General features: G+C 62.5%; 1 protein-coding gene across 1 annotated transcript in view; it reads right to left on the bottom strand.

The window, feature by feature from the left end:
* Positions 1-13431, bottom strand: part of ATP4A (ATPase H+/K+ transporting subunit alpha) — a 30685-nt gene extending 17254 nt beyond the window's left edge. Inside the window, exons 1-11 of the mRNA XM_053969581.1 lie at positions 13420-13431; positions 11466-11552; positions 10685-10744; positions 9054-9257; positions 7776-7889; positions 6334-6468; positions 5660-5777; positions 4462-4730; positions 2725-2923; positions 1892-2001; positions 482-616 (exon numbers count right to left, since the gene is read on the bottom strand). Coding sequence (XP_053825556.1) covers positions 482-616; positions 1892-2001; positions 2725-2923; positions 4462-4730; positions 5660-5777; positions 6334-6468; positions 7776-7889; positions 9054-9257; positions 10685-10744; positions 11466-11552; positions 13420-13431 — 1443 coding nt within the window. The remainder of the gene's footprint in view (positions 1-481; positions 617-1891; positions 2002-2724; positions 2924-4461; positions 4731-5659; positions 5778-6333; positions 6469-7775; positions 7890-9053; positions 9258-10684; positions 10745-11465; positions 11553-13419) is intronic.
* Between the last annotated feature and the right edge of the window lie 1386 nt (positions 13432-14817).

The following is a 14817-nucleotide window of genomic DNA, read 5'->3' as shown; positions in this document are numbered from 1 at the left end:
GATACACCTGAGATACAACCCAGCCCGCCTCGTGCACCGACACCTGCGCAGGTGAGAGACAGGTGAGACACACCTGAGATACAACTGATACACCTGATACACCTGAGATACACCTGAGACACAACCCAGCCCGCCTCATGCACCGACACCTGCGCAGGTGAGAGACACACAGGTGAGACACACCTGGGACAGGTGAGACACACCTGGGGTACACCTGAGATACACCTGAGATACACCTGGGGTACAACTGATAGACCTGAGATACACCTGAGATACACCTGTCTCACCTCTCCCATGTCACCTGTCCCTCACCTGTCTCAACTGTCTCTCACCTGTCCCACCTGTCTCACCTGTCCGTGTCTCACCTGTATCTCACCTGTCCATATCTCACCTGTCTCACCTGTCCCACCTGTCTCACCTGTCCGTGTCTCACCTGTCCGTGTCTCACCTGTCTCACCTGTCTCACCTGTCCGTGTCTCACCTGGAATTTGTTGCTGGAGTTGAACGGCAGCTCCGCCACCTTCGGGAAGCGCCCCCTGGCGGCCGCCACCGGCCCTGACGTCACTTCCGCGAACTTGAGCAGCGCCGACTCGGAGGCGTCGCCGATGACGTCACGCTGGGGGAGAGGGGGCGGGGCCGCGGTGAGGACACGCCCACCCCAGTCCCTCCCAGTAACCCCAAACCCCAAACCAGTACAAACCAGTACAAACCAGTAACCTCAAACCCCAAACCAGTACAAACCAGTACAAACCAGTACAAACCAGTGCAAACCAGTACAAACCAGTACAAACCAGTAACCTCAAACCCCAAACCAGTAACCCCAAATCCTCTCCCAGTCCCTCCCAGTAACCCCAAACCCCAAACCAGTACAGACCAGTACAAACCAGTACAAACCAGTAACCTCAAACCCCAAACCAGTACAAACCAGTACAGACCAGTACAAACCAGTATAAACCAGTAACTCCAAACCCCAAACCAGTATAAACCAGTAAAAACCAGTAACCTCAAACCCCAAATCCCAAACCAGTACAAACCAGTACAAACCAGTAACGAAAAACCCCAAACCAGTACAAACCAGTACAAACCAGTAAAAACCAGTAAGAAAAAACCCCAAACCAGTAACGAAAAACCCCAAACCAGTACAAACCAGTATAAACCAGTAACCCCAAATCCCAAACTAGTCCAAACCAGTATATCCCAGTATAACCCAGTACATCCCAATATAACCCAGTCTATCCCAGCATATCCCAGTTAACCTAGTATAAACCAGTATAAACCAGTATAAACCAGTCTATCCCAGTGTAAACCAGTATAACCCAGTCCATCCCAGTCCCTCCCAGTTGCTCCCAGTCCCTCCCAGTATAACCCAGTTCCCTTCAAGTCCCTCCCAGTCCCCCCCAGTTCCCCCCCAGTTCCTCCCAGTCCCTCCCAGTTCCCTCCCAGTTCCCCCCCAGTTCCTCCCAGTCCCTCCCAGTTCCCTCCCAGTCCCCCCCAGTTCCCTCCCAGTCCCTCCCAGTCCGTCCCAGTCCCTCCCAGTATAACCCAGTTCCCTCCCAGTTCCTCCCAGTCCCTCCCAGTCCCTCCCAGTCCCTCCCAGTTCCCTCCCAGTCCGTCCCAGTCCCTCCCAGTCCCTCCCAGTTCCCTCCCAGTATAACCCAGTTCCCTCCCAGTCCCTCCCAGTCCCTCCCAGTATAACCCAGTTCCCTCCCAGTCCCTCCCAGTCCCTCCCAGTATAACCCAGTTCCCTCCCAGTTCCCTCCCAGTCCTTCCCAGTTCCCCCCCAGTCCCTCCCAGTCGCTCCCAGTCCCTCCCAGTTCCCCCCCAGTTCCCCCCCAGTCCCTCCCAGTCGCTCCCAGTCCCTCCCAGTCCGTCCCAGTTCCCCCAGTCCCACCTGTGCCACGGGCACGCCCTCCTGGCCGGGTTTGAACTGGGCGCGGTTGCAGAGCGTGATCACCTGGCTGAGCAGCGCCCACGACTCCGAGCGCTGCTCGAAGGCCTCACCTGGGCACAGGTGGCACAGGTGAGACCCAGGTGAGACCCAGGTGAGCCCAGCTGTGTGCCAGGTGTGCTCAGGTGTGTGCCCAGGTTTGTGCCCAGGTGAGCCCAGGTGAGACCCAGGTGAGCCCAGCTGTGTGCCAGGTGTGTTCCCAGGTGAGCCCAGGTGTGCCCAGGTGTGCCCAGGTGTGTGCCAGGTGTGCTCAGGTGTGTGCCCAGGTGTGTGCCAGGTGAGACCCAGGTGAGCCCAGGTGTGCTCAGGTGTGTGCCAGGTGTGTTCCCAGGTGAGCCCAGGTTTGCCCAGGTGAGACCCAGGTGTCCCCAGCTGTGCCCAGGTGTGTGCCCAGGTGCCCCCAGGTGCCCCCAGGTGTGTCCCAGGTGTGTTCTAACTGTGCCCAGGTGTGCCCAGGTGCCCCCAGGTGTGTTCTAACTGTGCCCAGGTGTGTCCCAGGTGCGTGCCCAGGTGTCCCCAGGTGCGCCCAGGTGTGTTCTAACTGTGCCCAGGTGCCCCCAGGTGTGCCCAGGTGTGTTCTAACTGTGCCCAGGTGTGCCCAGGTGCCCCCAGGTGTGCCAAGGTGCCCCCAGGCACCCCCAGGTGCCCCCAGGTGTGTGCCCAGGTGTGCCCAGGTGTGTTCTAACTGTGCCCAGGTGTGTCCCAGATGCATGCCCGGGTGCCCCCAGGTGTGCCCAGGTGCCCCCAGGTGCCCCCAGGTGTGCCCGCCCCCTCACCCGACTGGTCCTCGCTGGTGTCGGCGTCGTGCACCTGCCCGTCGAACCACAGGTGCGCCACGGCCATGCGGTTCTGCGTGAGCGTCCCGGTCTTGTCGGAGCAGATCACCGAGGTGGAGCCCAGCGTCTCCACGGCCTCCAGGTTCTTCACCACGCAGTTCCGGCGCGCCAGGCGCTTGGCCGTCAGCGACAGGCACACCTGGCCAGGTGAGGGCACGCCCGGACAGGTGAGGGCACGCCCGGACAGGTGAGGGCACGCCCGGACAGGTGAGGGGGCTTCGTCTGTCCCACCTGAACGCCTCAGGTTGTGGTGGGAGCCCATAGAGACGTCGAGGTTTTCACCTTGAGCTCCGTAAATGCTGATGGCCTCACCTGTGCCTACCTGTCCTCACCTGTGCCCACCTGTCCTCACCTGTGCCCACCTGTCCCACCTGTCCTCACCTGTTCCCACCTGTCCTCACCTGTGCCCACCTGTCCCACCTGTCCTCACCTGTCCTCACCTGAACGCCTCAGGTTGTGGTGGGAGCCCATAGAGACGTCGAGGTTTTCACCTTGAGCTCAGTAAATGCTGATGGCCTCACCTGTGCCCAGGTGTTCTCACCTGTGCCCACCTGTCCTCACCTGTGCCCACCTGTCCTCACCTGCCAGGTGTCCTCACCTGTGCCCAGGTGTCCCTCACCTGTCCTTGCCTGTGCCCACCTGTCCTCACCTGCCAGGTATCCCTCACCTGTCCTCACCTGAACACCTCAGGTTGTGGTGGGAGCCCATAGAGACGTCGAGGTTTTCACCTTGCGCTCCGTAAATGCTGATGGCCTCACCTGTGCCCACCTGTCCTCACCTGTGCCCACCTGTCCTCACCTGTCCTCACCTGCCAGGTGTCCCTCACCTGTCCTATCTGTCCCACCAAATCGTGGTGGGAGCCCATAAAGACGTCGAGGTTTTCACCTTGAGCTCCGTAAATGCTGATGGCCTCACCTGTGCCCAGGTGTCTTCACCTGTCCTCACCTGCCAGGTGTCCCTCACCTGTCCCCAGGTGTCCTCACCTGTCCCCCTGACCTCCCACACTGTGGTGGCACCCATAACGACCTCAAAACCTTTGGTAGAACCCATAAAGACCTCAAATGTTCCTCAACACCTCCACATACTCCAAGCCCACCAGGTGTTCCCAGGTGCGCCCACCTGTTCCCAAGTGTCTCCACCTGTCCTCAGGTGTCTCCACCTATCTCCACCTGTCCCCCTGACCTCCTACATTGTGGTGGCACCCATGAGGACCTCAAAACCTCTGGTAGAACCCATAAAGACCTCAACACCTCCAGACACTCCCACCCCCCCAGGTGTGCCCAGCTGCGCCCAGGTGTTCCCAGGTGTCTCCACCTATCCCTACCTGTCCCCACCTGTCCCCCTGACCTCCCACACTGTGGTGGAACCCATGAGGACCTCAAGATCTCCAGAACCTTTGGTAGAACCCATAAAGACCTCAAATGTTCCTCAACACCTCCACACACTCCCACCCCCCCAGGTGTGCCCAGGTGCGCCCACCTGTCCTCAGGTGTCTCCACCCGTCCCCACCTCCCAGACCTCCCACACTGTGGTGGAACCCATAACGACCTCAAAACCTTTGGTAGAACCCATAAAGACCTCAACACCTCCAGAGAGTCCCACCCCCCCAGGTGCGCCCAGGTGTGCCCAGGTGTCCCCAGGTGTTCCCAGGTGCGCCGCGGCGCCGCCTGCCCGTACCGTGACGGTGGCCAGCAGCCCCTCGGGCACGTAGGCCACCACGATGGCCATGAAGAAGACCATGGCGCGCAGGAAGGGGTAGCCGATGAGCATGGCCACCACGAAGAAGGTGGCGCCGAAGAAGACGGCCAGGCCGGCGATGATGTCCACGAAGTGCTCGATCTCCACGGCGATCGGCGTCTTCTCGTTCTCCACACCTGAGGCCAGGCTGGCGATGCGCCCGATCACCGTGCGGTCACCTGTGCTGATCACCAGCCCCGTGGCCGTGCCTGCGGCGACAGGTGTGCCCAGGTGAGCCCAGGTGGGACACAGGTGGGACCCAGGTGTGCCCAGGTGTGTCAAAGTGGGACCCAGGTGTGCCCAGGTGAGCCCAGGTGGGACCCAGGTGGGACACAGGTGGGACACAGGTGTGTCAAAGTGGGACCCAGGTGTGCCCAGGTGTGACAGAGGAGGGACACAGGTGTGCCCAGGTGGGACCCAGGTGTGCCCAGGTGTGCCCAGGTGTGACAGAGGAGGGACACAGGTGTGCCCAGGTGGGACCCAGGTGTGCCCAGGTGTGCCCAGGTGAGACCCTGAGGCCAGGCTGGCGATGCGCCCGATCACCGTGCGCTCACCTGTGCTGATCACCAGCCCCGTGGCCGTACCTGCGGTGACAGGTAGGACACAGGTGTGGCACAGGTGTGGCACAGGTGTGCCCAGGTGAGCCCAGGTGTGCCCAGGTGTGACACAGGTGGGACACAGGCGGAACCCAAGTGTGCCTAGGTGTGCCCAGGTGGGACACAGGTGAGACCCAGGTGTGCCCAGGTGTATCCAGGTGGGACACAGGTGAGACACAGGTGTGGCACAGGTGTGCCCAGGTGTGCCCAGGTGTGCCCAGATGGGACCCTGAGGCCAGGTCTGCCCAGGTGGGACACAGGTGGGACACGGGTGTACCCAGGTGTGTGCCCAGGTGCCCCTCACGTGCGCCCAAGTATACCCAGGTGTAGCCAGGAATATGCCAGCTGTGCCCAGGTGTGCCCAGGTGTGCCCAGGTGTGCCCAGGTGTGCCCAGATGTGTGCCCAGGTAAGCCCAGGTGTGTGTCCCAGGTGTGCCCAGGTGCCCCAGGTGTGTGCCCAGGTGTGCCCAGGTGTGCCCAGGTGTGTGCCCAGGTGCCCCAGGTGTGTGCCCAGGTGCCCCAGGTGCCCCAGGTGCGCTCACCTTCCAGGCACATGGTGGAGAAGAAGGCGATGTTGCGCGTCTCCAGGTGCGACTCGTGGGTGCACTCAGGTGAGCGCGTCTGCGGCTCCGACTCGCCGGTCAGCGAGGAGTTGTCCACCTGGGCACGGCCCCGCCCGCACCTGAGCCTCCAGGTGCGCCCAGGTGCATCCCCAGGTGTGTGTCCAGGTGTGCTCAGGTGTGCCCAGCTCTCCCCAGGTGCCCCCATCTCCCCCCAGGTGTGCCCAGGTGTGCCCAGCTCTCCCCCACCTCCCCCCGGTGCATCCCCAGGTGTGCCCAGGTGCCCCCATCTCCCCCCAGGTATGTCCAGGTGCATCCCCAGGTGTGCCCAGGTGCCCCCATCTCCCCCCAGGTATGCCCAGGTGTGTCCAGGTGCATCCCAAGGTGCCCCCAGGTGCCCCCAGGTGTGCCCAGGTGCACCCAGGTGCCCCCATCTCTCCCCAGGTGTGCCCAGATATGCCCAGGTGTGCCCAGATGTGCCCAGGTGCACCCAGGTGCCCCCATCTCCCCCCAGGTGCATCCCCAGGTGCGCCCAGGTGCGCCCAGGTGTGCCCAGGTGTTCCCAGGTGTGCCCAGGTGTGCCCAGGTGTGCCCAGGTGCGCCCAGGTGTGCCCAGGTGCGCCCAGGTGCGCCCAGGTGCGCCCAGGTGCGCTCACCTTGCAGCCCTGCGCTGCCAGCACGCGGATGTCGGCCGGGACTCGGTCGCCGCCTTTGATCTCCACCAGGTCCCCGACCACGAGCTCGGCCGCGTTCACCTGCAGCGTCTGCCCCGCCCGCACCACCGTGGCTTGCTGCATGCAAATGAGGCACCCGGGTATGCAAATGAGGCACGCGGGTATGCAAATGGGGCACACCGGTATGCAAATGAGGCACCCGGGTATGCAAATGGGGCACACGGGTATGCAAATGAGGCACACAGGTAAGCAAACGAGGAGCCAGGTATGCAAATGGGGCACCGGGGTATGCAAATGAAGCACACAGGTATGCAAATGAGGAGCCAGGTATGCAAATGGAGCACACAGGTACAGAAATGAGGAGCCAGGTATGCAAATGAGGCACACAGGTATGCAAATGAGGAGCCAGGTATGCAAATGAGGCACACAGGTACAGAAATGAGGAGCCAGGTACGGAAATTAGGCACACAGGTATGCAAATGAAGCACACGGGTATGCAAATGAGGCACACAGGTACACAAATGGGGCACACAGGTATGCAAATGAGGAGCCAGGTATGCAAATGAAGCCCTCAGGTATGCAAATGAGGCACACAGGTACGCAAATGGGGCACACAGGTATGCAAATGAGGAGCCAGGTATGCAAATGAAGCCCTCAGGTATGCAAATGAGGCACACAGGTACGCAAATGAGGAGCCAGGTATGCAAATGAGGCACACGGGTATGCAAATGAGGCACACGGGTATGCAAATGAGGCACACAGGTACGCAAATGAGGAGCCAGGTATGCAAATGAGGCACACACGTACGCAAATGAGGAGCCAGGTATGCAAATGGAGCTCACAGGTACAGAAATGAGGAGCCAGGTACGGAAATGAGGCACACAGGTATGCAAATGGAGCACACGGGTATGCAAATGAGGAGCCAGGTATGCAAATGAGGCACACAGGTATGCAAATGAGGAGCCAGGTATGCAAATGAAGCCCTCAGGTATGCAAATAAGGCACACAGGTACGGAAATGAGGCCCCCAGGTGAGAGATTGAGGACTCAGGTATGCAAATGAGGCCCTCAGGTATGCAAATGAGGCACCCACGTATGCAAATGAGAACCCAGGTACGGAAATGAGGCCCCCCAGGTGAGAGATTGAGGACCCAGGTATGCAAATGAGGTCCCCCAGGTGTGCGGGTGGCACCCCAGGTGTGAATGCAGCCCCAGGTGTGCCCAGGTGTGCCCAGGTTCATGCCCAGGTGTGCCTGGTGCGTGCCCAGGTGTGCCCAGGTGTGCTCAGGTGTGCCCAGGTATGCCCAGGTTCATGCCCAGGTGTGCCTGGTGCGTGCCCAGGTGTGCCCAGGTGTGCTCAGGTGTGCCCAGGTGCATGCCCAGGTGCATGCCCAGGTGCGCCCAGGTGTGCCCAGGTGCGCTCACCTGCGGGACCAGGTTGCGGAAGCTGGCGATGATGTTGGTGCTCTTGAACTCCTGGTAGTAGCCGAAGCAGCCGGTGACCACCACGACGGCCATGAGGGCCACGGCCAGGTACAGCTGCGCACAGGTGAGGCCAGGTGAGCGCCCGGGCGTGCCCAGGCGTGCCCAGGTGTGCTATACCTGCCCCAGGTGTGCTATAACTGCCCCAGGTGTGCTATAACTGCCCGGGGTGTGCCCAGGTGTGCTATACCTGCCGCCAGGTATATCCCAGGTGTATCCCAGGTATGCCCAGGTGTGCTACACCCGCCCCAGGTGTGCCCAGGTGTGCTATAACTGCCCCAGGTGTGCTGTAACTGCCCCGGGTGTGCCCAGGTGTGCTACACCCGCCCCAGGTGTGCCCAGGTGTGCTATAACTGCCCCCAGGTGTACCCAGCTGTACCCAGGTGTGCCCAGGTGTATCTCAGGTGTATCCCAGGTGTATCCCAGGTGTGCCCAGGTGTGCTATAACTGCCCCCAGCTGTACCCAGGTGTATCTCAGGTGCCCCCAGGTGTATCCCAGGTGTGCCCAGGTGTGCCCAGGTGTGTGCCCAGGTGTGTCCCTATGTACCCCCAGGTGTGCCCAGGTGTATCCCAGGTGTGCCCAGGTGTGCCCAGGTGTGTCCCTATGTATCCCAGCTGTAGCCAGGTGTGCCCAGGTGTATCCCAGCTGAACCCAGGTGTGCCCAGGTGTGTTCCTATGTACCCCCAGGTGTATCCCAGGTGCCCCAGGTGTATCCCAGGTGTATCCCAGGTGTGCCCAGGTGTGCCCAGGTGCACTCACGTCGTCGGAGCCGCCGCGCTCTCCCTGCCCGCGCTGCACGCCGTAGGCGATCAGGCAGATCACGGCCAGGTGTGCCCAGGTGTGTCCCTATGTACCCCCAGGTGCCCCCAGCTGTACCCAGGTGTATCTCAGGTGTATCCCAGGTGTGCCCAGGTGTGCCCAGATGTATCCCTATGTATCCCAGGTGCCCCAGGTGTGCCCAGGTGTGTGCCCAGGTGTGTCCCTATGTATCCCAGGTGTATCTCAGGTGTGCCCAGGTGCCCCCAGGTGTGCCCAGGTGCACTCACGTCGTCGGAGCCGCCGCGCTGGCCCTGCCCGCGCTGCACGCCGTAGGCGATCAGGCAGATCACGGCCAGGTGTGCCCAGGTGTGTCCCTATGTACCCCCAGGTGCCCCCAGCTGTACCCAGGTGTATCCCAGGTGTATCCCAGGTGTATCCCAGGTGTGCCCAGGTGCACTCACGTCGTCGGAGCCGCCGCGCTGGCCCTGCCCGCGCTGCACGCCGTAGGCGATCAGGCAGATGCCCGCGGCCACCCACATGAGGCACTGCAGGCCCCCGGCCAGCTGCCGCCCGAAGCGCACGAGCCCCGGCGTGCCCCGCGGCGGCCGCAGCGCGTTGGGCCCGTCCCGCAGGAGCCGCTCGGCCGCCGCCGCCTCCGACAGACCCTGCGGACAGAGCGGTCACTCAGTGGTCACTCAGTGGTCAGTCAGTGGGCAGTGGTCAGTCAGTGGGCAGTCAATGGTCAGTGGTCAGTGAATGGTCAGTGGGGTCAGGGAGGGCGTTGGGCCCGTCCCGCAGGAGCCGCTCGGCCCGCCGCCGCCTCCGACAGACCCTGCGGACAGAGCGGTCACTCAGTGGTCACTCAGTGGTCACTCAGTGGGCAGTGGTCAGTCAGTGGTCAGTGGTCAGTCAGTGGTCATTGGGGTCAGTGAGGGCGTTCGGCCCGTCCCGCAGGAGCCGCTCAGCCGCCGCCGCCTCCGACAGACCCTGCAGACAGAGCGGTCACTCAGTGGTCACTCAGGGGTCACTCAGTGGTCACTCAGTGGTCAGTGGTCACTCAGTGGTCAGTGGTCACTCAGTGGGCAGTCAGTGGGCAGTGGTCACTCAGTGGGCAGTCAGTGGTCAGTGAATGGTCAGTGAGTGGTCAGTGGTCAGTCAGTGGTCAGTGGGGTCAGTGAGGGCGTTCGGCCCGTCCCGCAGGAGCCGCTCGGCCGCCGCCGCCCCCGACAGACCCTGCGGACACAGAGTGGTCACTCAGTGGTCACTCAGTGGTCAGTCAGTGGTCAGTGAATGGTCAATAGTCAGTCAGTGGTCAGTGGGGTCAGTGAGGGCGTTGGGCCCGTCCCGCAGGAGCCGCTCGGCCGCCGCCGCCTCCGACAGACCCTGCGGACAGAGCGGTCACTCAGTGGTCACTCAGTGGGCAGTGAATGGTCAATAGTCAGTCAGTGGTCACTCAGTGGGCAGTCAGTGGTCAGTGGTCACTCAGTGGTCAGTCAGTGGTCAGGGAGGGCGTTGGGCCCGTCCCGCAGGAGCCGCTCGGCCGCCGCCGCCTCCGACAGACCCTGCGGACAGAGCGGTCACTCAGTGGTCACTCAGTGGTCAGTGGTCACTCAGTGGTCAGTGAATGGTCAATGGTCACTCAGTGGTCAGTCAGTGGTCATTGGGGTCAGTGAGGGCGTTGGGCCCGTCCCGCAGGAGCCGCTCGGCCGCTGCTGCTTCGGACAGACCCTGCGGGACAGAGTGGTCACTCAGTGGTCACTCAGGGTCACTCAGTGGTCACTCAGTGGTCACTCAGGGTCACTCAGGGTCACTCAGGGGTCACTCAGTGGTCACTCAGGGTCACTCAGGGGTCAGTGGTCACTCAGGGTCACTCAGAGTGGTCACTCAGTGGTCACTCAGGGGTCACTCAGGGGTCAGGGGTCACTCAGTGGTCACTCAGTGGTCACTCAGGGTCACTCAGTGGTCACTCAGCGGTCACTCAGTGGTCACTCAGTGGTCACTCAGGGGTCACTCAGGGGTCACTCAGTGGTCACTCAGTGGTCACTCAGTGGTCACTCAGGGTCACTCAGGGTCACTCAGTGGTCACTCTCACCTTGGTGGCGCTCGTGCTGTATTTGAGCTCGAGCTCCTTCACGTCCAGTTTGTGATCGTCCTGCAGGCACCAGTATGGACCAGTATAAACCAGTACGGACCAGTAACCCCGGCACAGCCCCCCAGTGACCCTCCCAGTACAAACCAGTACAGACCAGTGACCCTCCCAGTGCCGCCAACCCCAAACCAGTACAAACCAGTATAAACCAGTACAAACCAGTAACCCCTAAACCCCTCCCAGTCCCCCCCAGTTCCCCCCAGTCCCTCCCAGTCGCTCCCAGTCGCTCCCAGTATAAACCAGTCCATCCCAGTCCCCCCCAGTTCCCTTCCAGTCGCTCCCAGTACAAACCAGTCCCTCCCAGTCCCTCCCAGTCCATCCCAGTTCCCTCCCAGTAACCCCTATCCCCTCCCAGTCCATCCCAGTTTATCCCAGTTCCCTCCCAGTTCCCTCCCAGTCCCTCCCAGTCCCTCCCAGTCTCTCCCAGTTCCTTCCCAGTCCATCCCAGTTCCCTCCCAGTAACCCCTATCCCCTCCCAGTCCATCCCAGTCCATCCCAGTTCCCTCCAAGTTCCCTCCCAGTCCCCCCCAATCCCCTCCCAGTCCATCCCAGTTTATCCCAGTCCCTCCCAGTTCCCTCCCAGTCCCTCCCAGTCCCTCCCAGTCTCTCCCAGTTCCCTCCCAGTCCCTCCCAGTCCCCCCCAGTCCATCCCAGTCCATCCCAGTCGCTCCCAGTCTCTCCCAGTACAAACCAGTAACCCCAAACCAGTATAAACCAGTACAACCAGTTCCAGCTCCTGTTTCATCTCCTCCAGCCTCTCCCGCTGCTTCCGCCGGCCCCGCCCCAGGGGGGAGGGGCGGAGCTCGAAACTCTGCGGGGGGGCGGGGTCAGACGGGGGGGCGGGGCTTCGCCATCTCCCCCATCCTCCTCCTCCTCCGCCCCTCCCCCTCCCCTCCATCTCTCCTTTCTTCCTCCGCCTCCCCTCCCCCCTCCTCTTCCTCCATCTCCCCCCATCCTCCTCCGCCCCTCCCCCTCCATCTCCCCTCTCCCCTCCCTCCCCCACCCCCCTCCATCCCTCTTCTTCCTCCCTCCCTCCCCCCTCTCTCCTCTCATTCCTCCCTTCCTCTCCCTCCTCCATCCCTCTCCCTCTCTCCTCCCTCCCTCTCTCCTTCCTCCATCCCTCTCTCCTCCATCCCTCCTCCCTTCCTCTCCCTTCCCCCATCTCTCCCTCCTCCCTCTCCCCTCAATCCTCCTCCCTCCCTCTCTCCCTCCCTCCTCCCTCTCCCTCCTTCCACTCCTGCCTCCCTCTCTCCTCCCTCTCCCCTCGATCCTCCTCCCTCCCTCTCCCTCTCTCCTTCCTCCATCCCTCTCTCCTCCCTTCCTCTCCCTCTCTCCTCCATCTCCCCTCAATCCTCCTCCCTCCCTCTCTCCTTCCCTCCTCCCTCTCCCTCCTTCCATTCCTGCCTCCCTCTCTCCTCCATCTCCCCTCAATCCTCCTCCCCTCCCTCTCTCCTTCCTCCATCCCTCTCTCCTCCCTTCCTCTCCCTCTCTCCTCCCTCTCCCCTCAATCCTCCTCCCTCCCTCTCTCCCTCCCTCCTCCCTCTCCCCTCCTTCCACTCCTGCCTCCCTCTCTCCTCCATCTCCCCTCAATCCTCCTCCCCTCCCTCTCCCTCCTTCCTCCATCCCTCTCCCTCTCTCCTCCATCTCTCCTCCCTTACTCTTCCTCCTCCCTCCCTCTCCCTCTCCCTCTCTCCTTCCTCCATGCCCCTCCCTCCCCTCACCCCCTCCCTCTCTCCTCCTTTCCTCTCTCCCTCCTCCATCTCTCCCCACCCCCCTCCCTCCTCGCATCCCTCTCTCCCCTCACTCCTCCCTCCCTCCATCCCCCATCTCTCCCTCTCCCCTCAACCCTCCTCCCTCCCTCTCCCCTTCCATCCCCTCCCTCTCTCCCTCCTCCATCCCCTCCATCTCCCTCCCTCCTCCCATTCCTCCCTCCCTCTCTCCTCTCATCCCTCCATCTCTCCTTCCATCCCTCTCCCTCCTCCCGTCCCTCTCTCCCCTCATTCCTCCCTCCCCTCCCTCCCTCCCATCTCCCCTCTCCATCTCTCTCTCCTCCATCTCCCCTCTCTCCTTCCTCCATCCCTCCTCTTCCTCCCTCTCTCCTCTCGTCCCTCCCTCCCTCTCCTCTCCCCACCCCCCTCCACCTCTCCCGTCCCTCTCTCCCCTCCCTCCTCCCTCCCTCCGTCCCCATCTCTCCCTGCTCCATCTCCCCTCTCCCCTCACTCCTCCCCTCTCCATCCCTCTCCCTCCCTCCTCCATCTCTCCACGTCTCCTTCCCTCCCTCCTCCCTTCCATCTCTCCTCTTCCCTGCTCCATCTCCCCTCAATCCTCCTCCATCCCCTCTCCCTCCTCCATCTCTCCTCCCTCTCTCCTTCCTCCATCCCTCCTCTCCCTCCCTCTCTCCTCTCGTCCCTCCCTCTCCCTCTCCCCACCCCCCTCCATCTCTCCCGTCCCTCTCTCCCCTCCCTCCTCCATCCCCATCTCTCCCTGCTCCATCTCCCCTCGATCCTCCTCTCTCCTTCCTCCATCTCCCTCCATCCCTCTTCTTCCTCCCTCCCTCCTTCCATTCCTCCCTCCCTCTCTCTCCTTCCTCCATCTCCCTCCATCCCTCTTCTTCCTCCCCTCCCCTCTCCCTCTCCCCCCGATCCTCCCGGTCCCTCTCCCCTCCCTCTCCCTCTCACCTCCTTGCCCATGGCTCCGTCCCAGTCTCTCCCAGTCCCTCCCAGTCTCTCCCAGTTCTCTCCCAGTTCTCTCCCAGTTCCCCTTTTAAAGCCCCGGGGGAGCCGCCCCAAGGTGACCCCCACCTGGGCACACCTGGAGGGGAGGGGCGGGGACACCTGGGGGGGGTCACACCTGAGGGGGGGGAGGGGACACCTGAGGGGGGGGAGGGGACACCTGAGGATGGAGGGGACACCTGGACACACCTGGGGGGACACCTGAGGGACACTTGAGAGGGGGACACCTGGGGGTACCTGAGGAGGGAGGGGACACCTGAGACAGGTGAGGGGACACCTGGGGGGACACCTGGGGGGGGAGGGGACACCTGGACACACCTGGGCACACCTGGACACACCTGGGGGACACTTGAGAGGGGGAGGGGACACCTGAGGGATACCTGGGGGGGGACACCTGAGGGGGAGGGGACACCTGGGTACACCTGGGAACAGCTGAGACAGGTGAGGGGACACCTGGGGGATACCTGGGGGGGGAGTGGACACCTGGACACACCTGGGGACACCTGGGGGACACTTGAGAAGGGGAGGGGACACCTGGGGGATACCTGGGGGGGACACCTGAGAGGGGGAGGGGACACCTGGGCACACCTGGGGACACCTGAGGGACACTTGAGAGGGGGAGGGGACACCTGAGAGGGGGAGGGGACACCTGAGAGGGGGAGGGGACACCTGGACACACCTGGGGGACACCTGAGACAGGTGAGGGGACACCTGGGGGTACCTTGGGGGGGGGAGGGAACACCTGGGCACACCTGGGGACACCTGGGGGACACCTGGGGGGGGAGGGGACACCTGGGCACACCTGGGGACACCTGAGGGACACTTGAGAGGGGGAGGGGACACCTGAGACAGGTGAGGGGACACCTGGACACAAATGGGGACACCTGGGGGGACACCTGGGGACACCTGAGAGGGGGAGGGGACACCTGGGGGTCACACCTGGAGGGGGGAGGGGACACCTGGACACACCTGGGGACACCTGGGGGGGGGGAGGGGACACCTGGGGGTCACACCTGGAGGGGGGAGGGGTCTCCCGTCCTTGCTGCCGCCCCTCCCCCCCCCTTATCAAGGCGCCGCTTATCGCGGTGGGGGAGGGGCGCCCCTCCCCCCGCTCCTTTTGTGCCGCCGGTCAATGATTAATTAGTGCTTAATTAATGATTAATGATCAATTAACGATCGATTAACGATCAATTAACGATTAACGGGACACTGGTGAGCGATTCGTGGGGTCCCGGGGGGGAAATTTGGGGGGGAAAATTGGGAATTTTAGGGCGGGAAAAATTGGGAATTCTGGCGGGAAAAAAAATCGGGAATTTTGAGGGGGAAGAAAGGGAATTTTGGGGT

This window comes from Vidua macroura, unplaced genomic scaffold, assembly GCF_024509145.1.
Source record: "Vidua macroura isolate BioBank_ID:100142 unplaced genomic scaffold, ASM2450914v1 whyUn_scaffold_254, whole genome shotgun sequence".
In the NCBI taxonomy this organism is placed as follows: Eukaryota; Metazoa; Chordata; class Aves; order Passeriformes; family Viduidae; genus Vidua; species Vidua macroura.
This window is presented reverse-complemented; position numbering and strand designations above follow the sequence as displayed.